This window comes from Hylobates moloch, unplaced genomic scaffold, assembly GCF_009828535.3.
Source record: "Hylobates moloch isolate HMO894 unplaced genomic scaffold, HMol_V3 SCAFFOLD_6, whole genome shotgun sequence".
NCBI lineage: Eukaryota > Metazoa > Chordata > Mammalia > Primates > Hylobatidae > Hylobates > Hylobates moloch.
In genome coordinates, this window is record NW_026652281.1 from 67,452,447 (window position 1) to 67,474,811 (window position 22,365).

At 43.0% G+C, this 22,365-nt stretch overlaps 1 protein-coding gene across 3 annotated transcripts; it reads left to right on the forward strand.

Moving 5' to 3' along the window:
- The first annotated feature begins 456 nt into the window (after positions 1-456).
- Positions 457-15,581, forward strand: ANKRD34B (ankyrin repeat domain 34B). Of its 3 annotated transcripts, XM_032156940.2 has the most exons (5): positions 457-522; positions 1,568-1,685; positions 3,874-3,956; positions 6,830-6,910; positions 10,565-14,274. In XM_032156940.2, the coding sequence occupies exon 5, from the start codon at positions 10,588-10,590 to the stop codon at positions 12,130-12,132; it is 1,545 nt and encodes a 514-aa protein (XP_032012831.1). In that variant the 5' UTR covers positions 457-522; positions 1,568-1,685; positions 3,874-3,956; positions 6,830-6,910; positions 10,565-10,587; the 3' UTR covers positions 12,133-14,274. The 3 variants fall into 3 exon arrangements, 2 of the variants coding, with proteins under 2 accessions (XP_032012831.1, XP_032012832.1); XM_032156941.2 differs by lacking the exon at positions 457-522 and having other exon boundaries at positions 1,538-1,685; positions 3,871-3,956; XR_009213955.1 differs by lacking the exons at positions 457-522; positions 6,830-6,910; positions 10,565-14,274 and adding an exon at positions 15,227-15,581 and having other exon boundaries at positions 1,572-1,685; positions 3,871-3,956.
- The last annotated feature ends 6,784 nt before the right edge of the window (positions 15,582-22,365 follow it).

The window sequence follows — 22,365 nt, forward strand, 5'->3', positions numbered from 1 at the left end:
GATATGAGCTGAAGGGAGGGATACGGACTGGAGGAGTCAAAGCCTGTGATGTAGGGGTGCGTGCTTCCCTCAATGGGGAGACCCTGCTGCCCCTGTCGACTTGGCCAAGTCGCCGTGGCCGAAGCGCGGTGGCCGAAGCGGGGGACCGGGGTGGGACTTACAGGGACAGAAGGCGGAGCTTCCAGCAGCTTCTGGCCCCCCTGGGTCCAGAGTGGCCTTGCTGCCCTCACCTGCGCAGAGCCGGGAGCCGACGCGTCACCCCCAACGGAAGCGCCGCGCTGCCCGGGCGTCTGGCGAGGTGCGCGCTCCGGGTCCCAGCTACAGCGCTTCGCGGCAGTCGCCCGCCTCTTGCCGCCGAGCAGGGCGGGGACCGGGCGGCATCTACCGAGATCTGCGATTCGAGCCGCCGAGGAGCCGAAGACCACAGCTCAATTCGGACGGCGCCCTAGGGCCGCACAGAGGGTCGGGCAGTGCCAGAGAGAGGTTTGCAAGCGCCGCCGCCAACTCGACAGCGCGCCCCAGGTCAGTGTAAGGCGCCGTCCCTGCCGGCTGCACTTGGGAAACTTTGGCTTTCAGTGGCGGCTGCCGGGAGGAGGACATCGAGGGCGCAGCGTGGGACCCAGCGGCCCGCACGGCCTCAGTGCTCCCTGCCCGGTGCGCGCAGGCCCCTGAAGCCCGCACCTGCCGCGCACCCTGACATTGCAGTGCCCCGAGCAGGATGCGAGACCCGGGGCCAGCCGAGGGCCGCCGGGCTGCAGGGGCCTCCCGAGAGACTCTGCGCCGCCACCCCGGGGCGCGCTTCACGCGAGCTTACCCTCGCGCCTCCTGCCGTTGCCGCTGGTTCTCGTTTGCAGTTTTGCGGCCGCTGGGGCTTGGACTCCGCGGGGATGCGGGTTCCGCCTCCTTCTCAGCCTCGCCGAGCGGCGGGAACCGGCGAGGGCTGCCCGGCCGCGGGGTGTCGAGGAGGATGCGGGGCGGGGGCCTGATGGGCGAAGGTCGGCGCAGCAGCGGGAGCGGCGCGCGCTGGGCCGCAAGAGCGCGCGGGTCGGAGGGGCTGACTTGGGCGCGTCTCCGCAGGTGCCTCGGCAGCTGGGCAGCAGGAGGTGCCGGCTGGGCGCTGGGGGCGGGCTGGGGACTGCGGAGCCGTTTGCAGCTTCCAGGAGCTCCTGCTTCCAGGAGCCGCACAGGGGCGGGCAGCCGGTCCCCGCGCCTCTCAGGTGCGCACAGCCTTGGCACCAGGATACCGGACCCGTTAGCAGAGAGCCGGGTGCAGAGGTGCGCCTGCTCCGGGATGGGGGCAGTGGCTGCGCCCCTCAGACGCACCATTCCCCAAGGGACGGTCGCGTCTGGCGGGCGGGCAAGCGGCTCAGGGACCGCTCCGCAGCGGCTGTAGGCAGAACCCGTTTTCGTGGATGGTGATCGCCGCAGCCCGCCAGCTGCCCGCCCTGGCTCAGAGATGAGGCGACGAAACGCGCACCCTGCCCCTATCGGTGCCCTGGCGCTGTCTCCCCAGTCACCTTCCTTTGCCCTTCGACAGCGCCTTGAGCTCGCTTCCTCCTGCTCTCAGGAAAAACTGAGGAAACGCGCCTGGTTCCAGGGGTCGGCGGGGACCGTAGAGACGCTGCCAGCATCCTTAACAGCTTGGAAATCCCATCACCTTGGTTCCCTGAGTCTTGGAGGACTAGGTTGGTCTCTCTCTCTCTCTCTCTCTCTCTCTCGTGTGTGTGTGTGTGTGTGTGTGTGTGTGTGTGTGTGTGTGTGTGTGTTGTGGGGGAGGTGAATCAGTAACAGAAGTTGGGGCATAGATGCCCCAAAGGCCTGGGGGACAGCCGAAGTAACTAGGAGAACACGGCAGCCCTTTGCGGGTATGTGTGGGAAACACAGCAAACCTTACCAGCTACCCGTCCCCTTGGACAGTTTCTAAATATTTCTTGCAAGTCAATACCAGGGAAGAATCTTTTTCTGGCCAGTCATTCCATTTTCCAGGACGACCTCAGATGCATCTTTTATGCTGTCTCTGCCCCTTTCCTTGGGTGGGGAGGAGATACACATTTGCTTGTGGCAGGCAGGCTTGCCTTATTCCAGTGCAGCTGGCCTCCCTCCTGGCCTTTGGCTGCTCACTAGGGCTCTGGGTTTTTTCAAACCCGTCTAGGAAAGGCAGGGCAGCAAATCTCCAGCTTCCGGCTCGTTCTACTAATTCAAGGCTGTCCTCTTCTCTGGGACCTGTGAGCTCCCTGGACTCGTCTCTAGGCTGTGGTAGCCATCTATCTCTGCCTTTCACTCCTGCAGGGGAGCTGAGCATCACACCACTTGGAAGTAATGAGGGAGACAGCTCTGTGTGAGTCTGAGGCAGGGGTCCATAGCAAACAAGAAGTGGCCTGGAATGAGGAATGAAGAGTTTGCCTCAGATTTTCTCCCAGTGTGCATTAGAAGCACCTCCCATGGAATATGTGGGAGTGGAGCCTAGAATTTTCTTTTTAACAGGCACTCCATGTGTTTCTTATGCCCACAAAAGGAGAACCCATTGGTATAGGGCACTTAGCATCCCATTGTCAGACCCCACCAGCCCTGAGGACTCCTGTATGCAGTGCCTGTATTTGGTGATGCATGTTTATAAATGCACATTTATTGAATTCCTAAGTAGCAAGTGTGTTCGGATCTTTTAAAATCCTCACAATCATCTACTGTAGATATTATCCCCATTTTAGGGGTGAGGAAACTAAGGCTCAGAAGAATGACCTCCCAGAGGTTGGTAACTTGGAGAAAGCCGGAGCCCAGGTCCCTGATACGCACCCTGTTGCCTCATCTGAGCAGTCTCTAATCCCCTTTGGGGCAGCACATAGGCAGGGACTGGGGCAAGGGCAACCGGCTGAATTTTGAGTTCAAACCCATTTGTTAAGTTCTTCCCTACCACGGCGAGATGATGAACTTTATGAGAGGAAGCATGGATCCTATTTGGAGGTAGAGTGAAAGGCTCAAAGGAAAATAACTTTTCTTTCTTTCTTTTTTTTTTTTTTTGAGACGGAGTCTTGCTCTTGTCACCCAGGCTGGAGTGCAGTGGTGCAATCTCGGCTCACTGCAACCTCCGCCTCCCGAATTCAAGTGATTCTCCTGCCTCAGCCTCCTGAGTAGCTGGGATTACAGGCACCCGCCACAGCGCCCAGCTAATTTTTGTATTTTTAGTAGAGATGGAGTTTCACCATGTTGGCCAGGCTGGTCTCAAACTCTTGACCTCAGGTGATCCGCTCCCCCTCGGCCTCCCAAAGTGCTGGGATTACAGGCGTGAGTCACCATGCCCGGCCACTTTTCTGTCTTAATGAAAGGAAAACTGGGGGTGGTATGGGGACAAAAAGCCACAGGAAAGGCCTGGCCTATCGTCTCCAAGATGGCTTTGCAAGCACCTCAGCTCATGCAGCACTGCCATGTGAGATAACACACAAATCAGGCCCTCAAAACAGAGTCCTACTCCATTGGAAGCTGTCCATCCAAGAAGCAAGGTGATATTGAGATAAAGGACACAAACATGTAATTGACCTCTGGCAAGCAGGTGAGTAAGATGATTGGCTTTGGGAGAGTGCCCTCACCTTTCCTTTCTCAGCCTCCTCATCTGTACCAAGTGACTGCCGAGGCCCTTCCAACCCCAGCAGTCCTCGCATGGCAGACTCAGCCCTGCAGACAGATACACACGGGGTGGCTGTGCATAGAATCTCCAGACACTTTACAAACTCATAATCAGTGAGATATGACTAACTGAGCAAACATTGGGGGATTTCTTAATAAGGAATTTAAAAACTAGACTCCAAATGGGAAAGATGCATGTAACAAGTTATTGGTGTTTATGTAACTCTGAATAGCTTTGATTTCCTTCAGTAGGAACTGACAGCTGGCTGACAGAAAACTTATTCAGGGAGAGAAGAGACAAAAGTGAAGTATGAAATTTTGAATAATGTTTTCAGGTAACTTTCTATTTCCATTTAGAGTGGGTGTCTGGAAGGGTGAATGCAGTTATGGTTTGAATTGCTTTCATGCATCGACAGATATTTTTAATCGGGCTCATCTTTCCAAGATGTAATGCGTCTTACTTCCTTTTCCTGGCTTCCAGTCCCCTTGTAGCAGGGCAAGGAGCTGGGGACTTCACCGTTCAGCCTGCACATGCTCACTGAATCCCTGTTTTCAGCAAGCTGCCTCTAAGTTTGGAGGCTTTCTGATCAATTTAGAAAACAAATCTTCGTTTTCTTGCCTAGGAAAGTGGTTGTCTGCTACTTGGGGTGGGATAAAATATGTAGGGGATAAAATATGTCCACAGACTTTCAATCATCTTCTTGTTCTGAGCCCTGATACTCATTGCCATTTTCTATGGCACTTGGGACCTCTAAGTCCTAAATGTCACAGGTCCTGTGGGTAAGCAGCCTCCCTGGGTCTATGTCCTGCAGCCTCCTCTGCTATGCTAAGACCATTTGCCACTCCACCATCCCCCCATTTCCAGAGCTTGTTTGAAATTGCTCATCTAATGGTATCTCTCCTCCAATTTTCTTTGTTCTTAAAAATATACATATTTAAAATTTTTTTAAAAATAACTCAATGCTTATAATTTTGGTGGCATCTTGGGCATACAGGGAGGAAGTAAAGGAGCATTGTAAATATGCCATGATGAGGTGCAAGTGCACCTCATTAAAGACACTGCAATTTTTGAATGAAAAGCAGTTTATCCAGCTGTTTAATAATTAATATCTTGTAATAATGTTGAAATAATAGTATTTGGAAATTGTAAGGAAAGTATACTTCAAGGATATGCTCTTTCCATGTTTTGCTTATTAGATTCCACTGATGTTTACAAAATGAGAAGAAGCATTGCACCTTAGAAATATGAGATCCTTAAAAAAACAACATTTCCAATATTTTGTCTGTTATTTTAAATAGGCTGTGGATTGGGGACATGATAAACATTTCAAAAAGCTAATTCTGAGATAAACATTTTAAAAAGAAGAATGCAGTGAGTGTGAAAACAAAACAAGAAAGTCTTCCTCTAGACATTGTCTGATTTCATTACCACATCCCCATGGAATGCATGTTCTATGATTGTCATTCCACGCATGAGGAACTCAAGACTCCTAGAGGCTGAGAGACTTGATCAGGGCACATAGCCAATAAGTGTGAGAGTCACGATTGACACCTGTCGGATGCCTGAACTTTCTGCAGTTGAACTATTATCTATATAGAAGGTGCAACTGAATTTGGGAATTGCTTATAGTCTAGACATAACAAAGGGATTGACTGGATGTTAGTATGCTATCAGCACTCAGTGTCCAATCAGGATGCTTCAAGGAGGAAGGAACGTTCTAGGCAAGAGAAGTGGTCTTCGTCAAAAGTAGAGTTCAATTCTATGAAAAGGAAATGAGTCCGACGTAAATATCAGTGTTTTTGATGTACAAATGGAGAAGGCAAGATAAAAGAACCCCTGGAAAAAGATGAAGGGCTAAAGAGACCGGGATTCTTCCATTCAGGTACTAATTACAGAAAGAAGCTGAACATGTATTGTAAATTTGTAGAATAAAGTATCTGACACCTTCTTTCTCTGACAAGTTTAATGTTTAGACAATCTCAAAAGTTCTCTACTAAGTGTTAAAAAGTGAGCAAACAGGCTGGGCACGGTGGAGCACGCCTGTAATCCCAGCACTTTGGGAGGCTGAGGCAGGCAGATCACCTGAGGTCGGGAGTTCGGGATCAGCCTGACCAACATGAAGAAACCCCGTCTCTACTAAAAATACAAAATTAGCTGGGTGTGGTGGCACATGCCTGTAATCCCAGCTACTCAGGAGGCTGAGGCAGGAGAATCACTTGAACCCAGGAGGTGGAGGTTACAGTGAGCAGAGACTGTGCCATTGCACTCCAGCCTGGGCAACAAGAGCGAAACACCATTTCAAAAAAAAAAAAGAAGAAGAAGAAGAAGTGAGCAAACAAAGTGGCTTTAAAAGTCTTTATAATGAGGAAAGAGTCAACCTCATGGGGTTGGTTTTGCTGGACACTCCCCCAGTCCTCAGAGGAGAGGGTCTGCCTATGTCCACATTGCAGGTGGATTAGGCAGCGAGTTGGTGCCACTGCTCAACTTCTCTGAGACCCTGGAGCCCACAGCACCCTCTTTTTCCACAAGACTGTGATGGGGCCACTGTCGTCCTTAGGCATGGCAGTCGCCAGCATAGTTCCAGCTTCTCTTCTTCTCCCAGAACCTCCTGACACCAACCTTGGTGAAAGAAAAGCTGTGACAGCAAGTGCTCAGGTTTAGTGTTGTGGAGAAAGGCCTTTACTTGAGGATGGCTGAAAAGTAGAAAGTCTTGGCTGGGCATGGTGGCTCACGCCTGTAACCCCAACACTTTGGGAGGCTGAGGTGGGAGGATCGTTTGAGGCCAGGAGTTCAAGACCAGCCTGGACATATAGCAAGACCCTGTGCCAAAAAATAAAATAAAATATTAAAAAAAAAATTTTAAGTAAAATATCTTCCCCCAAAGATTCTGCTAAGACTTTAAAAACTAAAAACAAGATTGACCTAAACACTAGAAACTATAAGAGAGTATAATATTGAAATCTGGTATCTGGCAACTTGTTCTCATTTGAATATCTGTTTCTCAAATGCTACTTTTGGTCAAATAATTTTTTTAAGTGACTGATACTGTATAGCAATTGAATTGCAATTACTAAGTAGTTTCTATATTTGGTATTACATTCCAGCTCATTTCTCTACATTGCTATGCTCTATTAAGCCCATTTATATATGAAAAATGCTTTAAAAATGATCCTTTTGTGATCACTGTCTCATGTGAGCTCTTTTCAGATGCTTTGCATTCAGAATAGACCTCTGAGTTGGGACCCAAGCTGTCAACTGATCCCAAATTCCTAAGTTCCTGACTTGCAGGTATGTCTGGCTCCAAGATAGCCTTTATAGAGTATGTCACAGGGGACATAAAATCAAAGCACTCACTCTCATTGCATTTATGTATGTATATATTGAGTAGTTCTTTGCTTTGCATCATGAATGATACTGAAGTGGAGATGAACACTATGTCTTTTTGAATACTGCCTTTCAGGAGCTTAGTCCTTGAAAGTCCAGTGAAAGTCAAGGCACAAATGTCATCGATAATGTCATGAGAACTGAATTACTCTTTTAAAAGGAAGACCTAATAGGACTCTTTGTAAATTTTAATAATGAAGTATATCTCACATATATGCTATGCTCTTTTCTGCACACACATTCTATTTTACAATAAGTAAATAAGAGTGATATACAGAAGAGTATGTGAAATGTGTACTGTTTAAAGAAGAAGAATAGAATAGACACCCACCTATGCACCACCCAGACTGGGAAATAGAACATCACCTGAACCTTTGGGCCTCTCTGTGTCCCTCCCAAACGGCATTGTTCTCCTAATCTCTACCAAGGAGTAGCTTTCTCTTGATGTTTGTATTAATCATTCCTTTTGCTTTTAAAAAAATTTTTCAGGTTCCCCCTTATATTTGATCCCTAAGTAAAATAATTGTTTATTTTTAAAAAACTTAGTAGCAGGTACAAAATTGGATGAATAAAGAAAGGACAATATTGCCAGTGTATGACAAAAGCTTTTCATTTTTCAACTTTTTCAATTTTTCATCTTTTCATTTTTCTGACTAATACGTTTCTTCCAAGTTGCTTTTTTCAATTTGTTCTAGTCTCTATCTTTAATGTAAGAAGCATTTTTGTTTGTTTTTAAATTTTTGTGTGGCTGCTCATGATTAAACGGTTGGGATTAAAAGCTGATGAGAAGCCTTAAACACACAAATGAGGCTTGTGTATTCAGCCTCATTTCAGGTACTGATTACAGAAAGAACCTGAACATGTATGGTACATTTGGAGAATAAAGTATCTGACACCTTTTTTCCCTGACAAGTTTAATGTTTAGACAATTTCAAAAGTTCTCTACTAAATGTTAAAAAGTGAGCGAACAGGCTGGGCACGGTGGCACCAACTGTAAGTATGACCTGGGTGGCATGTCAGATTCTTGAGAGAACGCTATAGCAATTTATCCCTGAGGGGTGAGGGTATGGCTGCCGGCCTCCTCGAAGCCAAGCTGGGGAAGCAGGCTGTGGGACCCTTCAGCCGTGGTCAGTAAGCAATCACTTATTCCCCTGTTTTCTTGTTCTCAAACATGCCTGGTGTCTCCTAGTCCAGAGATGCTCTGTTTCATCATTTCCTGAGAATAAACCTCTAGACATCCCGGAGGGCGGGAGGGGCAGTCTTCTATCTCCTAGTGACTGGGAGTTGGAGCAGTGACCTAAGGCAGCACTTCTCAAACTTTAATGTGCATACAAATCACCTGGGGATCTTGTTAAAATGCAGGCTCTGATTCAGTAGCTCTGGGGTGGAGCTGACATTCTGCATATAAAAGAGTTTTCTGGTGGTGGTGATGCCAAGGTAGGATCACACTTCAAGTAGCAAGGACCTAGGGATCTAACTGCTTATCTGACAGCTTTTCACCTACTCCTCCTTATTTTAGCTGTATTCTTCACACACACACACACGCTGAGTCAGTTACTACTGGCTCATCTGCTTTCTGGCTTCCAAAATATTGTTGCTGCCATCTTCTCCTCTTCCCTCTGTCTTTAATTTTGTCTTTGACAAAATTCTTTGGTTTTAAGGATTTTCAGGAAGAAGCAAAATTAGATATGTGTGTTCTGCCATATTAACCCTAACTCTATCTGCTAAAATATTTTCCTGAAGTTTGGTTGTAACCAAGTAAATAAAGCCTGTTTCCTTATGAATAACCGCTATTTTAGGCCTCTAGGTCTTTGCAAAAGGAGTATTATCTACTTCTCCCTCCTCCTTTGTCTGCCTGCCAAATTCTTACAAAGTCTTCAAGACCCAACTCAAATAGTTGGCTTTTGTGAAGCCCCTTTTGGTCCCCAGGATGTTAAAGCTTCTGTGCTCTCCTGACTCTGTAACCAGCTGCTTATATAGTATCTCTCCCAAAAGACTGTGAGCTCCTCAGAGATAGGGCTTCTATCTTCGTAGCTCAGTGCCCAGCACATTGTCAGGAGCTTGTAGATGTTTAACAATGAAATTTCTGCCTGCGTGCTTACGTTTTTCTTTTTTCTTCACTTTCTTTCTTCTCTCTTCATCTCTTCTTTCTTTTGGTTGTTATTAGATTTGTTATCTATTCTATTATCAAATAGAAATCCATTTCCCATAATCTTAATTTTAAAAGTAAATAGGTAGAATAAACAATAGTTTTCAATTTCCAAAAACTACTGAATCAATGAAACAGATGTAAATATTATACATACATTCATCTGATTCTCCCCCCACAACTCTAAGGACTGTTAAAAGACAAAAATTTTCTTAGTCCTCGATGAAGACATAATTCTTATCACCTAATGGAATTATCTGTTGAAGGAATCTGAATCTAAAATATTTAAATAAATTAAACATAAATATTTTTTAGTTTCAGTAACAAAAATTAAAATGTTTACAAAGTCTGGATGGCTCCTTTCAGGTTTCTTGCCTATGAAACTTCTTTTTCAGAGCAGATATACTGTTGTCAAAATTTAACCCTATAGTTCTTGCTAACCTCGTTACCTGGTCAGTATATGATTTAAATAATAGAATCAAGAGAAATGCGTAATCACATGCTCACCATTCCAATCTCTGTGTGAATTTCAGATATTATGTCAGTTATTTTAACATGTTGTAGCCCAAACAATATTTCATCCTTCAGAAGAAACATAAAAATGTCCCTCAAATTGAAAATCTAGGCATCACTTACATTATTTAATTGAAGAGCATGTTTAAGTAATGTAATACTAGAGTTTTTACATTAAGCTACCAATATTTTAATTGATTCAGTTGCAATGACAACAGAATTTTGGCTTTTTGGCTTAAGTTTACTTTTTAAAATTTACATTTTAATTAATTTTTTTTAGAGACAGGGTTTCACTCTATCACCCAGGCTGAGTGCAGGTGGGATGATCATATCTCACTGTCACCTCAAACTCCTGGGCTCAAGTGATCCTCCTGCCTCAGTCTCCTGAGTAGCTGGAACTACAGGTCACACCACCATGCCCAGCTAATTTTAAAACTTATTTTTGGTAGAGATGGAGTCTCACTACACATTGCCCAGGCTGGTCTCAAATTCCTGGCCTCAAGTAATCCTCCTGCTTCAACCTCCCAAAGTGCTGAGATTACAGATGTGAGCCACTGTACTTGTCCTAAATGTGCTTTTTAATATTATTAATTTAAAATTATTTTTCACAGGTAGATTATTTTTTAATTAATGTGGGACTTAGGAAAGTACTATGTTGGCGCTATAAATATTCAATGAAGATTTTGAAAATAAATTTTAATTTGTAATTTCCTAAAGGTCATTACTATTCAAAAATTTATTTTATTTTGCAATTCACTATTTTGTTCTGCATTTATTAATAGCATAATCCCATTTATGTCCCCTACATATTTTCAAAATTAATTCTAACAAAATGAATATAAGTTGGGATGCTGATTCTGGCTAATCTTTTGGTCTTTGCCATCTTTGATAACCAGGTATTAATTTCTGACCTCCGAAGATGGATGAAGGTATGGAAATTTCAAGTGAAGGAAATTCCTTGATCAAAGCAGTCCATCAGAGCAGGCTTCGCCTCACACGACTTTTGCTAGAAGGTGGTGCCTACATTAATGAGAGCAACGACCGTGGGGAAACCCCTTTAATGATCGCTTGTAAGACCAAACATGTCGATCACCAGAGTGTCAGTAAAGCCAAAATGGTGAAATACCTGTTAGAGAACAATGCTGATCCCAACATACAGGACAAATCTGGGAAAACGGCTCTGATGCATGCTTGCTTAGAAAAAGCTGGCGCTGAAGTTGTTTCCTTGCTCCTCAAGAGTGGGGCTGACCTCAGCTTGCAAGACCATTCTAGTCACTCAGCTCTTGTTTATGCTATAAATTCAGAAGATACAGAAACCCTGAAAGTTCTTCTTAGTGCTTGCAAGGCAAAAGGGAAAGAGGTCATCATCATCACAACAGCAAAGTCGCCCTGTGGGAAGTATACTACTAAACAGTACTTAAATATGCCTCCTGTGGATATAGATGGGTGTCATTCCCCAGCTACCTGCACCACTCCTTCAGAAATAGACATCAAAACTGCCTCATCGCCACTTTCACATTCTTCTGAAATGGAACTGACGCTTTTTGGCTTTAAAGATCTTGAGCTTGCTGGAAGCAATGACGATACCTGGGACCCAGGTTCCCCTGTGAGGAAACCTGCGTTGGCCCCTAAGGGGCCCAAGCTCCCCCACGCTCCGCCCTGGATCAAGAGTCCCCCATCATTAATGCACCAGAACAGAGTGGCTTCATTGCAAGAGGAGCTCCAGGATATTACACCAGAGGAAGAATTATCCTATAAAACCAATGGGCTGGCACTTTCCAAGCGGTTCATCACTAGGCACCAAAGCATTGATGTAAAAGACACTGCACATTTGCTAAGAGCCTTTGATCAGGCCAGCTCAAGGAAGATGTCATATGATGAAATAAATGATCAATCTTATCTTTCAGAAGGAAATCAGCAATGCGTTGAAGTCCCTGTTGACCAGGACCCAGATTCTAACCAGACAATATTTACTTCCACCTTAAGAAGTATAGTTCAAAAAAGAAACTTGGGGGCAAATCACTACAGCTCTGATTCCCAGCTCTCAGCTGGCCTTACCCCTCCAACTTTAGAAGATGGCAAAGCACTTATAGGAAAGAAAAAGATCCTCTCACCATCTCCTTCCCAATTGTCAGAGTCCAAAGAATTGTTGGAGAATATCTCCCTAGGTCCCCTGAGCAGGAGAAATCATGCAGTTTTAGAAAGGCGAGGTTCCGAAGCTTTCCCTTTAGATCACAGTGTTACCCAAACCAGACAAGGGTTTCTCCCACCCTTAAGTGTAAATTCTCACCCTCCCATCTCAGATATCAATGTCAACAACAAGATTTGCGGCCTTCTTTCTTGTGGTCAAAAAGTGCTTATGCCAACAGCTCCGATTTTCCCTAAAGAATTTAAAAGTAAGAAAATGTTGTTAAGGAGACAATCATTGCAAACTGAACAAATTAAGCAATTAGTAAACTTTTAGGAGATGGGTATAAAAACATTTTCTTCAAATGTTTATATCAGAGAAACAAAGAACTAGAAAAGAAATCTTAAATGTTCATTCTTTTAAATCTCGTAATTGGTTAGTCCATAATGGCTAGATGCATTAAAATGTAATGTGATTTGTACTAGGCATCATGAGCATAAAAAATAATACACAGTTTCTGTTAAGGGAATTCTCTCAAACAAAAGGAAAGCCTTTTTTCTCAATGCTTCTAATATTTAACAATCTACATGTAGTCCAAATTTGTCATTAAAAAAAAAACAGCAAAGAAAGAAGGCCATGTATGTTGGGGTAATTTTTTTTAATTTTCAGATTGACTAAATATTTTATCACGAAACAGTTTTCAAGTCAATAATTTTTTTAACATTTCATGTTAATAAATGAGATTGCAATTTTTTATGATCTCCAAACCATAAAAGAAAACACTGACAGCTATAAAATGTTCTAACATCAAAAAACTCGAGCTACAAGGAAAGAATGAACTAATTCTTTACAAATGTTGACTGAAGATAGATAAAACTCTAATTAAAAATTTAAAAGGTTAAACACTGTATTAGAAGGGGCAACTAAAATATTCGTGGTGTCAGTTTAATTAGTGTCAAACTGGCAAGTCAGAGTTTTACAACCTACTATTAATCTATGCCGAGTCTTGTTGTTTGTGTACTGTGTTTTGCTTTGCTTTGTTTTGTTTTTTAAACAGACTTACCTTTAATGTTATCTTATGGAATTATTCTTTCTCCATATCTTTTAAGGAATTATTCTTTCCCCATATCTTTTAATTACTGTTATTAGTTTTGGAAGCTTATCCGTAAGTTTCCAATAACAAGATGATATAAAAGTTAAAAAGCATTCCTCTTTACTTATATCAAATTATTATTGTCTTTCAAAAAGAACCAAAAAAAAAAAAGTTCATCATGGATAAAAACTAAGCGCTTGCTTTCTTTTAAAAAGAAAAACTGATGATTAGATGAGGTTAGCTAAAATTAATAGAGGCAGTAGAAACTTAATCACAAAATGTACTAAGTATTTGGCAATATTAAACAATATCTTTTTATTTCTGATATGTAGTTATTAGACATTTATATATTAAGGATAATTTCCTTAATGTGACATTCCAATCATCTAGTATTTTAGGACCTGTGAATAACTTCCAACAAAATTAATGAATACCATATTAGTATTATAAAATATTATAAAGTAATAATTATATCATCTATATAACTTCAAAGTATGATGTTTATACAAAGAATCCTTATTTCAATCTAGCAGCTTAACAACAAAGAATAAATCAGACTATACAAAACCTAAGTGTATTAATTTGATGATTGTCATGTACAACTTTCTTTGCCTTCTGAGTAGAGGTGATCCTAACAATTGGCATGATGCTTTTCTTGGTAATTTGATATAAGCAAGTTGTAATGTACATAGTAATTATTTAATTACTTGTGGCTTTTATTTTAAAAAGTAATTAGAAGTTTTTCCATTTCATGTCTTGAACAACATTAATATTAATTACACTAGAAATATTTTCTGATTCAGAACTTAGAATTGTGCCTGGTATTTATAGGTAGCTAAATGCTTTCTGCAAGTTTAATATCGAGAAAAGTACTTGACTTCAAGTTATAAGGATACAATTTGGAAGGATATGTAAATAGATTAGTTCATAAACAAAATGGTATCAATAAAGATTGAAAATATCATTTTGGTTACTGATTTTTATTTATCTTTCAAATACTAATGATATTTCAACATAATTTCAAGAGCAATTGTGCCACATGCTACTTTGAATAAATAGGAAACTAAGAAAGAATAACTTTTGTTGCTATTCTCAAACCAACATGAAAAAGATACTTAACAGCATTTTTAAAATGTTTTTTGGCCGGACTCGGTGGTTCATGCCTATAATCCCAGCACTTTGGGAGGCCGAGGCAGGCAGATCACTTGAGGTCAGGAGTTCCAGACCAGCCCAGGCAACACGGTGAAACCCTGTCTCTACTAAAAATACAAAAAATTATGCTGGGCGCGGTGGCTCACGCCTGTAATCTCAACACTTTGGGAGGCTGAGGCTGGTGGATCCTCATGAGGTCAGGAGTTCGAGACCAGCCTGGCCAACATGGTAAAACCCCACTTCTAGTAAAAATACAAAAATTAGCTGGACGTGGTGGTGCGTGCCTGTAATCCCAGCTACTTGGGAGGCTGAGGCAGGAGAATTGCTTGAACCCGGGAGGCAGAGGTTGCAGTGAGTCAAGATTGTGCCACTGTACTCCAGCCCGGGTGACAGAGCAAGACTGTCTTGGAAACAAACAAACAAACAAAAAAAGAAAAAAAAATTAGCCAGGCATGGTGGTACGCACCTGTAATCTGTAATCCCAGCTACTTGGAAGGCTGAGGCACAAGAATCGCTTGAACCCAGGAGGTGGAGGTTGCAGTGACCTGAGATCGTGACACTCCACTCCAGCCTGGGCGACAGAGCAAGTTCCCGTCTTAAAAAAAATAAATAAATTTTTTTGACTTTGGGAGCCCGAGGAGGGATCACGAGGTCAGGAGATCGAGACCATCCTGGCTAACATGGTGAAACCCCGTCTCTACGAAAAATACAAAAAAAAAAAAAAAAAAATTAGCTGGGCGTGGTAGTGGGCGCCTGTAGTCCCAGCTACTCAGGAGGCTGAGGCAGGAGAATGGTGTGAACCCGGGAGGCGGAGCTTGCAGTGAGCCTAGATCGCACCTCTGCACTCCAGCCTGGGCGACAGAGCAAGACTCCGTCTCAAAATAAAATAAAATAAAAAAAGAAAAAAAATTTGGCCATATTTGGAAGAATTTTAAACCTGCTAGCAATACTAAGAACATTTATGGTGTTTGAGTCTGGTTGTAAAGCCATCTGGTGAGACTTTTCACCCCATTAAGTAAAATACACCATTGTGATCCCAATGGTGGGTCCTATCGATGTTTGCAACAGCAATTAGGCATGTATATATGCACATATTTTTAAATGCATTTTTGTTATATTTTAACTTCATTTAAGAGTGTGATTTAACTTACAGGTGTAATGACATTTTATTTATTCGTTTTACAGGTACGATTCTGAGTTACTTGGGACCAGGATTTCCAATGAGTACAACTAATACTGAATCATGGCAGAGTCCTTTTGTGGAGGACAAAAGGCAACCCCAGTTACTGAGAAAGGTGTTGACAGTGCCCATCCAAGCGGTGCCCAGTAAACAACTGCCTGGCATATTCTTGGCTGGAAACACACCTATCAGGCGTCTAGTACTGGAACCTTATACATTTTCAAATAAAACTACCCTTATTCTGATTAATCACCCACTGTGTAGCCTTTTAATAATTTGATTCCCATATTGCTTGCTTAAAGGAGAGAATAGGCCTGTTAGGCTGATAGGAGTATTCATCATATCTAATTTTTGTATTTCTTGAGGCTTCGACATCCTGAGACCTTGCTGACACTGGAGGGACAGCCCCTCCCAGGATTAACTAATTCCTAGAGATAGGAAACAGCTCACCCAGGGAACATACCTTCCATATGCAAACCAACCAATCCAGAGCCCGTTCCCCAAACATCTCCCTTATCAGGCTCTCACAGGGCTCTCACACTCTGGGTCGCCATCCCTTATACTAATCACCCTAGGGCCAGGAACCAGACAGCTAGAGACAGCTCGCGCACCCCAGAGCCCACTGAAGTTATTCAAACGAGCCAACCGGAAACCTGCTTGCCTTGCCTTGCCCATTCCTTCCCACCGAAACCACAATCAAGCCCCTTTCCCATCTTTCCCCCTTGCTCCTCCTGCCTCCCAACCAACCTGGGTTCTCCACATGTGGTGCTGCACAGTGTGACCCGCCCCCCCACACACCACCCTTGCTACCAACCCCGTTTCCTCTTGGGAACTGAGAGTAACAAACTCTTTTTCAATATCAGTTTGTTGTCTCTTTATTTTTTGAGACAGTCTCGCTCTGTTGCCAGGCTAGAATGTAGTGGTGCAATCTTGGCTCACCACAACCTTGGCCTCCCAGGTTCAAGAGATTCTCCTGCCTCAGCCTCCTGGGTAGCTGGGAGTACAGATGCGCACCACCACACCTGGCTAATTTTTGTATTATAGCAGAGATGGGGTTTCACCATGTTGGCCAGGTTGGTCTTGAACTCCTGGCCTCAAGTGTTCCACCCACCTCAGCCTCCTGAGTAGCTGGGACTACAGGTGCACACCACCACACCTGGCTAATTTTTGTATTTTTAATAGAGGGGGGTTTCACCATGCTGGCCAGGCTGATCTTGAACTCCTGACCTCAAGTGATCCGCCCATCTCAACCTCCCAAAGTGCTGGGATTAGGGGTGGGAGCCACTGCACCCAGCCAGTATCAGTTGTCTCTTGATCTATTGGCCTCACCATACCTGAATAATAATTAAACCTACTGTGTTGGTCCGTTTTCACACTGCTGATAAAGACATACCTGAGACTGGGCAATTTACAAAAGAAAGAGGTTTAATAGGACTCACAGTTCCACGTGGCTGGGGAGGCCTTACAATCATGGTGGAAGGCAAGACGTGGATGGTGGCAGGCAAAGAGAGAGCTTGTGCAGAGAAACTCCCATTTTTAAAACCATTTTAAAACCATCAGATCTCCTGAGATCCATTCATTATCACGAGAACAGCACTGGGAAAGACTCACCCCCATAATTCAATAATCTCTCATTGGGTCCCCTCCCACAACACGTGGGAATTATGGGAGCTACAAAATGAGATTTGGGTGGGGACACAGAGCCAAACCATAGCACCTACATTTTAAAACAAGAAGACATAGTGCAATTGGGGATGATAATATTCGAGCTTATACAGTCTTATGCCAATATTCCTCAGATCCCATTTCTACGTCTCCAAGAGGGCCAGATGGTGGACCATCACAAACCCACCAGATTTATTGGCACTGCCCACTGGCCTCCACAAGGTGACATCCTGTCTCTTTGTGTACCTTCTTTGAATGTCTACCATTCATTTTTTTTTCTTTTCTCTTTTTTTTTTTTTTTTTTTTTTTTTTTTGAGATGGAGTCTTGCTCTGTCATCCAGGCTGGAGTGCAGTGGCCCGATCTGGCTCACTGCAACCTCTACCTCCCAGGTTCCAGTGATTCTCCTGCCTCAGTCTCCTGAGTAGCTGGGACTACAGACGTGCACCACCACACCTGGCTAAAATTTTTTTTTTTTTTAAGTAGAGACAGGGTTTTACCATGTTGGCTGGTCTTGAACTCCTGGCCTCAAGTGATCCACCTGCCTTGGCCTCCCAAAGTGCTGGGATTACAGGCACAACCCACTGCACCCAGCCTGAATGTCTGTCTCGCTCTGTCGCCCACGTTGGAGTGCAATAGTGCAATCTTGGCTCACTGCAACCTCCGCCTCCTGGGTTCGAGCAATTCTCCTGCCTCAGCCTCCTGAGTAGTTGGGATTACCGGTGCCCACCACCACACCTGGCTAATTTTTGTATTTTTAGTAGAGAAGGGGTTTCGCCACATTGGCCAGGCTGGTCTTGAACTCCTGGCCTCAAGTGATTCACCTGCCTTGGCCTCCCAAAGTGATGGGATTAATTACAGGTGCGAGCCACTGCGCCGGCCTGGATATCTACAATTCTTTCTTTCTTTTTTTTTTTTTTTTGAGATGGAGTCTCACTCTGTCACCCAGGCTGGAGTGTGATGGCACTATCTCGGCTCACTGCAATCTCCGCCTCCCGGGTTCAAGCAATTCTCCTGCCTCAGCCTCCCAAGTAGTTGGGGTTACCGATGCCCACCACCACGCCCAGCTAATTTTTGGATTTTTAGTAGAGACGGGGTTTCGCCATGTTGGTCAGGCTGGTCTCGAACTCCTGACCTCAGGTGATCATTCTTAAAGAAGGCCAGGAAAGGAAAAACTGGGAAGAATAGCTAACACAACAAATTGCAAAACCAATCCAAAAGAATGTCTATTAGCTGGAGCAATGGATCAAAACCAAAAACCTAAAGCTTAAGCATCATAAATACCCACTTTTAGGTTTTGAAATCAGTTGTATAAGATTAGGATGATCAGCAATTTATGTTTAGTGAATTCTTAAAATCTTATGTTACCTTGGCATCCATTTTGAATACAAGTTGGACTTTCTCATACCAGAAGCAAGGTTCAGTCACCCTTGACACACTACTAGTTCTACACCGCCTCCCAGTTCCTCAGCCTGGTCTATCCAGTTATCTACCTTATGTAACTGCTTCCTGGTGACTTCCCTATGGAACAACTAGATACACCCTGCTTAACTGGCCCCGCTGACCCTCACACCCCACATGGATTCTGCATATGTGCCACAACGGTCACCTCTTAGTCACCGTGTGACCTCCTAGAACCCATGCCTGATTACCTTAAACCCATCAATTCAAACTCCCCTTGGAAAACCTGTTTGGCTAACACCCTGGACCCAATAAAGGCGTTGACCCACGGGTCCCTTCCTCTGTCTCTTCATGCACTCCCTGACATCCCTGCACATGGCCTCCAGGTATGCTGTGTACCCCAGGACCTGTAAGTAATAAAACCTTTATTTCTGTCTTATGTCTCTCATAATCATTGAAGGGATGCTTTCCATCTTAATGATCCTAAATTGAAACAATGTGGGGAAAAAAATGGCAGTTAACTAACTAATGCAGGTTTGTTGGGAGTGCTAACAGCCTGACTACATTATTTAATCAGTGTCTACTCCTGAATCTTAGCACTCATAGGTCAAATGTGAAACAGTGTTTTTAATTCTAGGTACCACATCTTAAACTAAAGAATATGCAGTAAAAGATGAAAAATGATAGAATCTAAAAAAATTTTTTTAATAAGTAAAAGAACTGTTGCTTAGCTTGGAGATAAAAAGACTCAGTTGAGATTAGATGGCTGGCCTTAGATACTAAAAGAACCAATGTAATGACTTATTCAGAGTCCTCCAAATAAAGATAAGTTAGAACCAGAAAATTAAGTTACAGAAATATTTCAGTTCTCTCTTAGCTACTGGAGCTGTCTATCTATGGAAAAGCCCGTCCTAGGAAGACCTGAGTCACCACTTTTGGAAAGAGGAAGAGGAGATGGACATGGAAGAGGAGATGTTAAATCAGAGATTTAACAAAAAAGATTCCATTTACTGAATAATCTTTAAAGTCTTTTTGAAAAGACAGTTCTTTGAGACAATCCTTACTAACAGTTCCAGATTTAGCAGAAAAAGTTGAAAACGAATGATTGAAGTTGAAAACATTTTGAAAAGGATCTTCTTGTCAATTAAAAAAAAATTGCTATCCTACCCCTGCAACTCTGAGCCCTACTGATACTGATACTACTGCTATCAATAATTTGGCATCCAAGGGAAGAATACTTTCACCAAAGGATACTATGGTAGTTCCCCTGAAACGGAAGCTGAGATAACTACCTGGTCGTTCCAGTTTCCTTCATAGGAGATAAAGGGGTCATGGTGTTTGCTAGAGTGATTCTCAGAACCACAAAATGGGAGCTACAAGGAGCATGGGTGGAATCTGAGGAACCCACTGGGCACCCCCTTATACTATCATGGCCAGACACAAATGTAGATTATCTCAATTATACACAAGCAGGAGTATCAAGGCCTCAGAACCCCCAAGAATGAAGGATTGGGGTGCACCACCAGGTACTTAGCTGGTCTGGAATTCCTGGGCTCAAGCGATCCACCTGCCTCAGCCTCCTGAGTAGCTGGGATTACAGGGACATGCCACTGCACTCAGCTTGACTTTCTTGCCCACAGCCATTGGAAGGGGCAGTATCGGGATAAAGCCCACACAACTGCCTGGAGAAGTCAAGAAACACTCCTTGCCCCAGACTGGGGGCAGAGCTGCGTAGGCTGCTTGAAGAGCTCATTCTATTCTAAGTCAGAGTTTTCCCATTAGCCCCTGAACTGACAAAGGGCAACAGACTCTCACATTGAATATTTCAATTAAATTTTTTGAACTTGATTATATTATTTCACTCCAAGGAAGAGATAAAGAAGAAAGGGGCAATGACCAGCTTCAGTGAAGATTCAACAGTAGCAATCAAACCCAGAACAGCTTTGTTGCCAGATTTAGACCAGTTCCTCCAACAAGCAGAAGTATAGAAACCAAAGGCAGCTTTCTTGAGAGGAGAGGTGGCTGGGTGAGCCCCTTTCAAGCTCTGCCTGCTTTCTCTCCACTCTGAAGGTAGAATTGTGTGGCTAGTTTTGTTGTTCAATATTATGAAATAACTAAAAAAAATTTTTTTTCTCTTTCATAGAGATGGGGTCTTGCTATGTTGGTCTCGAACTCCTGGACTCAAGGGATCCTCCCACCTCAGCCTCCCAAAATGCTGGGATTACAGGTGTGAGCCACCGTGCCCAGCCTTGAAACCATTCAAATATGTGGTAGAGATTATAAGAGGAGGTACTGGGGGAGAAGGATGGTCTTTAAGAAACTGGCAGGATTACAAAAGCAATCTATAAATTCAATGCAATGTCCATCAAAATACCACTACCATTCTTCACAGAACTAGAAAAAAAATCCTAAAATTCATATGGAACCAAAAAAGAGCCCACATAGCCAAAGCAAGACTAAGCAAAAAGAACAAATCTGGAGGCATCACATTACCTGATTTCAACCTATACTATAAAGCCATGGTCACCAAAACAGCATGGCACTGGTATAAAAATAGGCACATAGATCAATGGAACAGAATAGAGAACCCAGAAACAAACCCAAATACTTACAGCCAACTGATCTTCAGCAAAGCAGACAAAAACATTAAGTGGGGAAAGGACACCCTATTCAACAAATGGTGGTGGGATAATTGGCAAGCCACATGTAGAAGAATGAAATTGGATCCTCATCTCTCACCTTATACAAAAATCAATTCAAGATAGATCAAGAACTTAAATATAAGACGTGAAACTATTAAAATTCTAGAAGAGCATCAGAAAAATCCTCTAGACATTGGTTTAGGCAAGGATTTCATGACCAAGAACCCAAAAACAAATAGAATAAAAACAAAGATAAATAGCTGGGACTTAATTAAACTAAAGAGCTTTTGCACTACAAAAGGAACAGTCAGCAGAGTAAACAGACAACCCATAGAGTGGGAGAAAATCTTCACAATCTATACATATGACAAAGGACTAATGTCCAGCGTCTACCATGAATTCAAACAAATTAGCAAGAAAAAAAACAATCCCATCAAAAAGTGGGCTAAGGGCAAGAATACACAATTCTCAAAAGAAGATATACAAATGATCGACAAACATATGAAAAAATGCTCAACATCACTAATGATAAGGGAAATGCATATCAAAACCACCAAGCAATACCACCTCATTCTTGCAAGTGTGGCCATAATCAAAAAATCAAAAAATAATAGATGTTGGCGTTGCTGCAGTGAAAAGAGAACACTTCCACACTGCTGGTGGGAATGTAAACTAGTACAACCACTATGGAAAACAGTGTGGAGAGTTCTTAAAGAACTAAAAGTAGAACTACCATTTGATCCAGTAATCCCGCTACTGGGTATCTACCCAGAGGAAAAGAAGTCATTATACAAAAAAGATACTTGCACATGCATGTTTATAGCAGCACAATTCGCAATTGCAAAAATGTGGAACTGACCCAGATGCCCATCGATTAGTGCATAATAAATAAACTATATATATATAATATGAGATATAATATATATCATATATATGAGAAATACTATATATAAATATATATATTATATGAGATAGATATATATCATATATATATGAGAAATACTACTCAGCCATAAAAAGGAATGTGAATTAACGGCATCACAGCAACCTGGAAGGGATTGGAAACTATTATTCTAAGTGAAGTAACTCAGGAATGGAAAACCAAACATCGTATGTTCTCACTCGTAAGTGGGAGCTAAGCTATGAGGACGCAAAGGCATAATAATAATACAATAGACTTTGGGGACTCAGGGAAAACGTGGGAAAGGGGTGAGGGATAAAAGACTACAAATTGGGTTCAGTATACACTGCTCGGGAGATAGGTGCACCAAAATCTCACAAATCACCACTAAAGAACTTACTCATGTAACCAAATGCCACCTATTCCCCCAAAACCTATAAAAATAAAAAATAATAAAAAAAAGAAACTGGCAGGATTAAATACAAAAAAAAAAAAAAGATTATCTTAGAGTGAGTTCAGGGTCAGGCAGATAGGATT

Excerpts from the sequence above, each read along its gene's own strand:
- ANKRD34B (XM_032156940.2), top strand. The coding sequence starts at position 10,588 with ATGGATGAAGGTATGGAAATTTCAAGTGAAGGAAATTCCTTGATCAAA.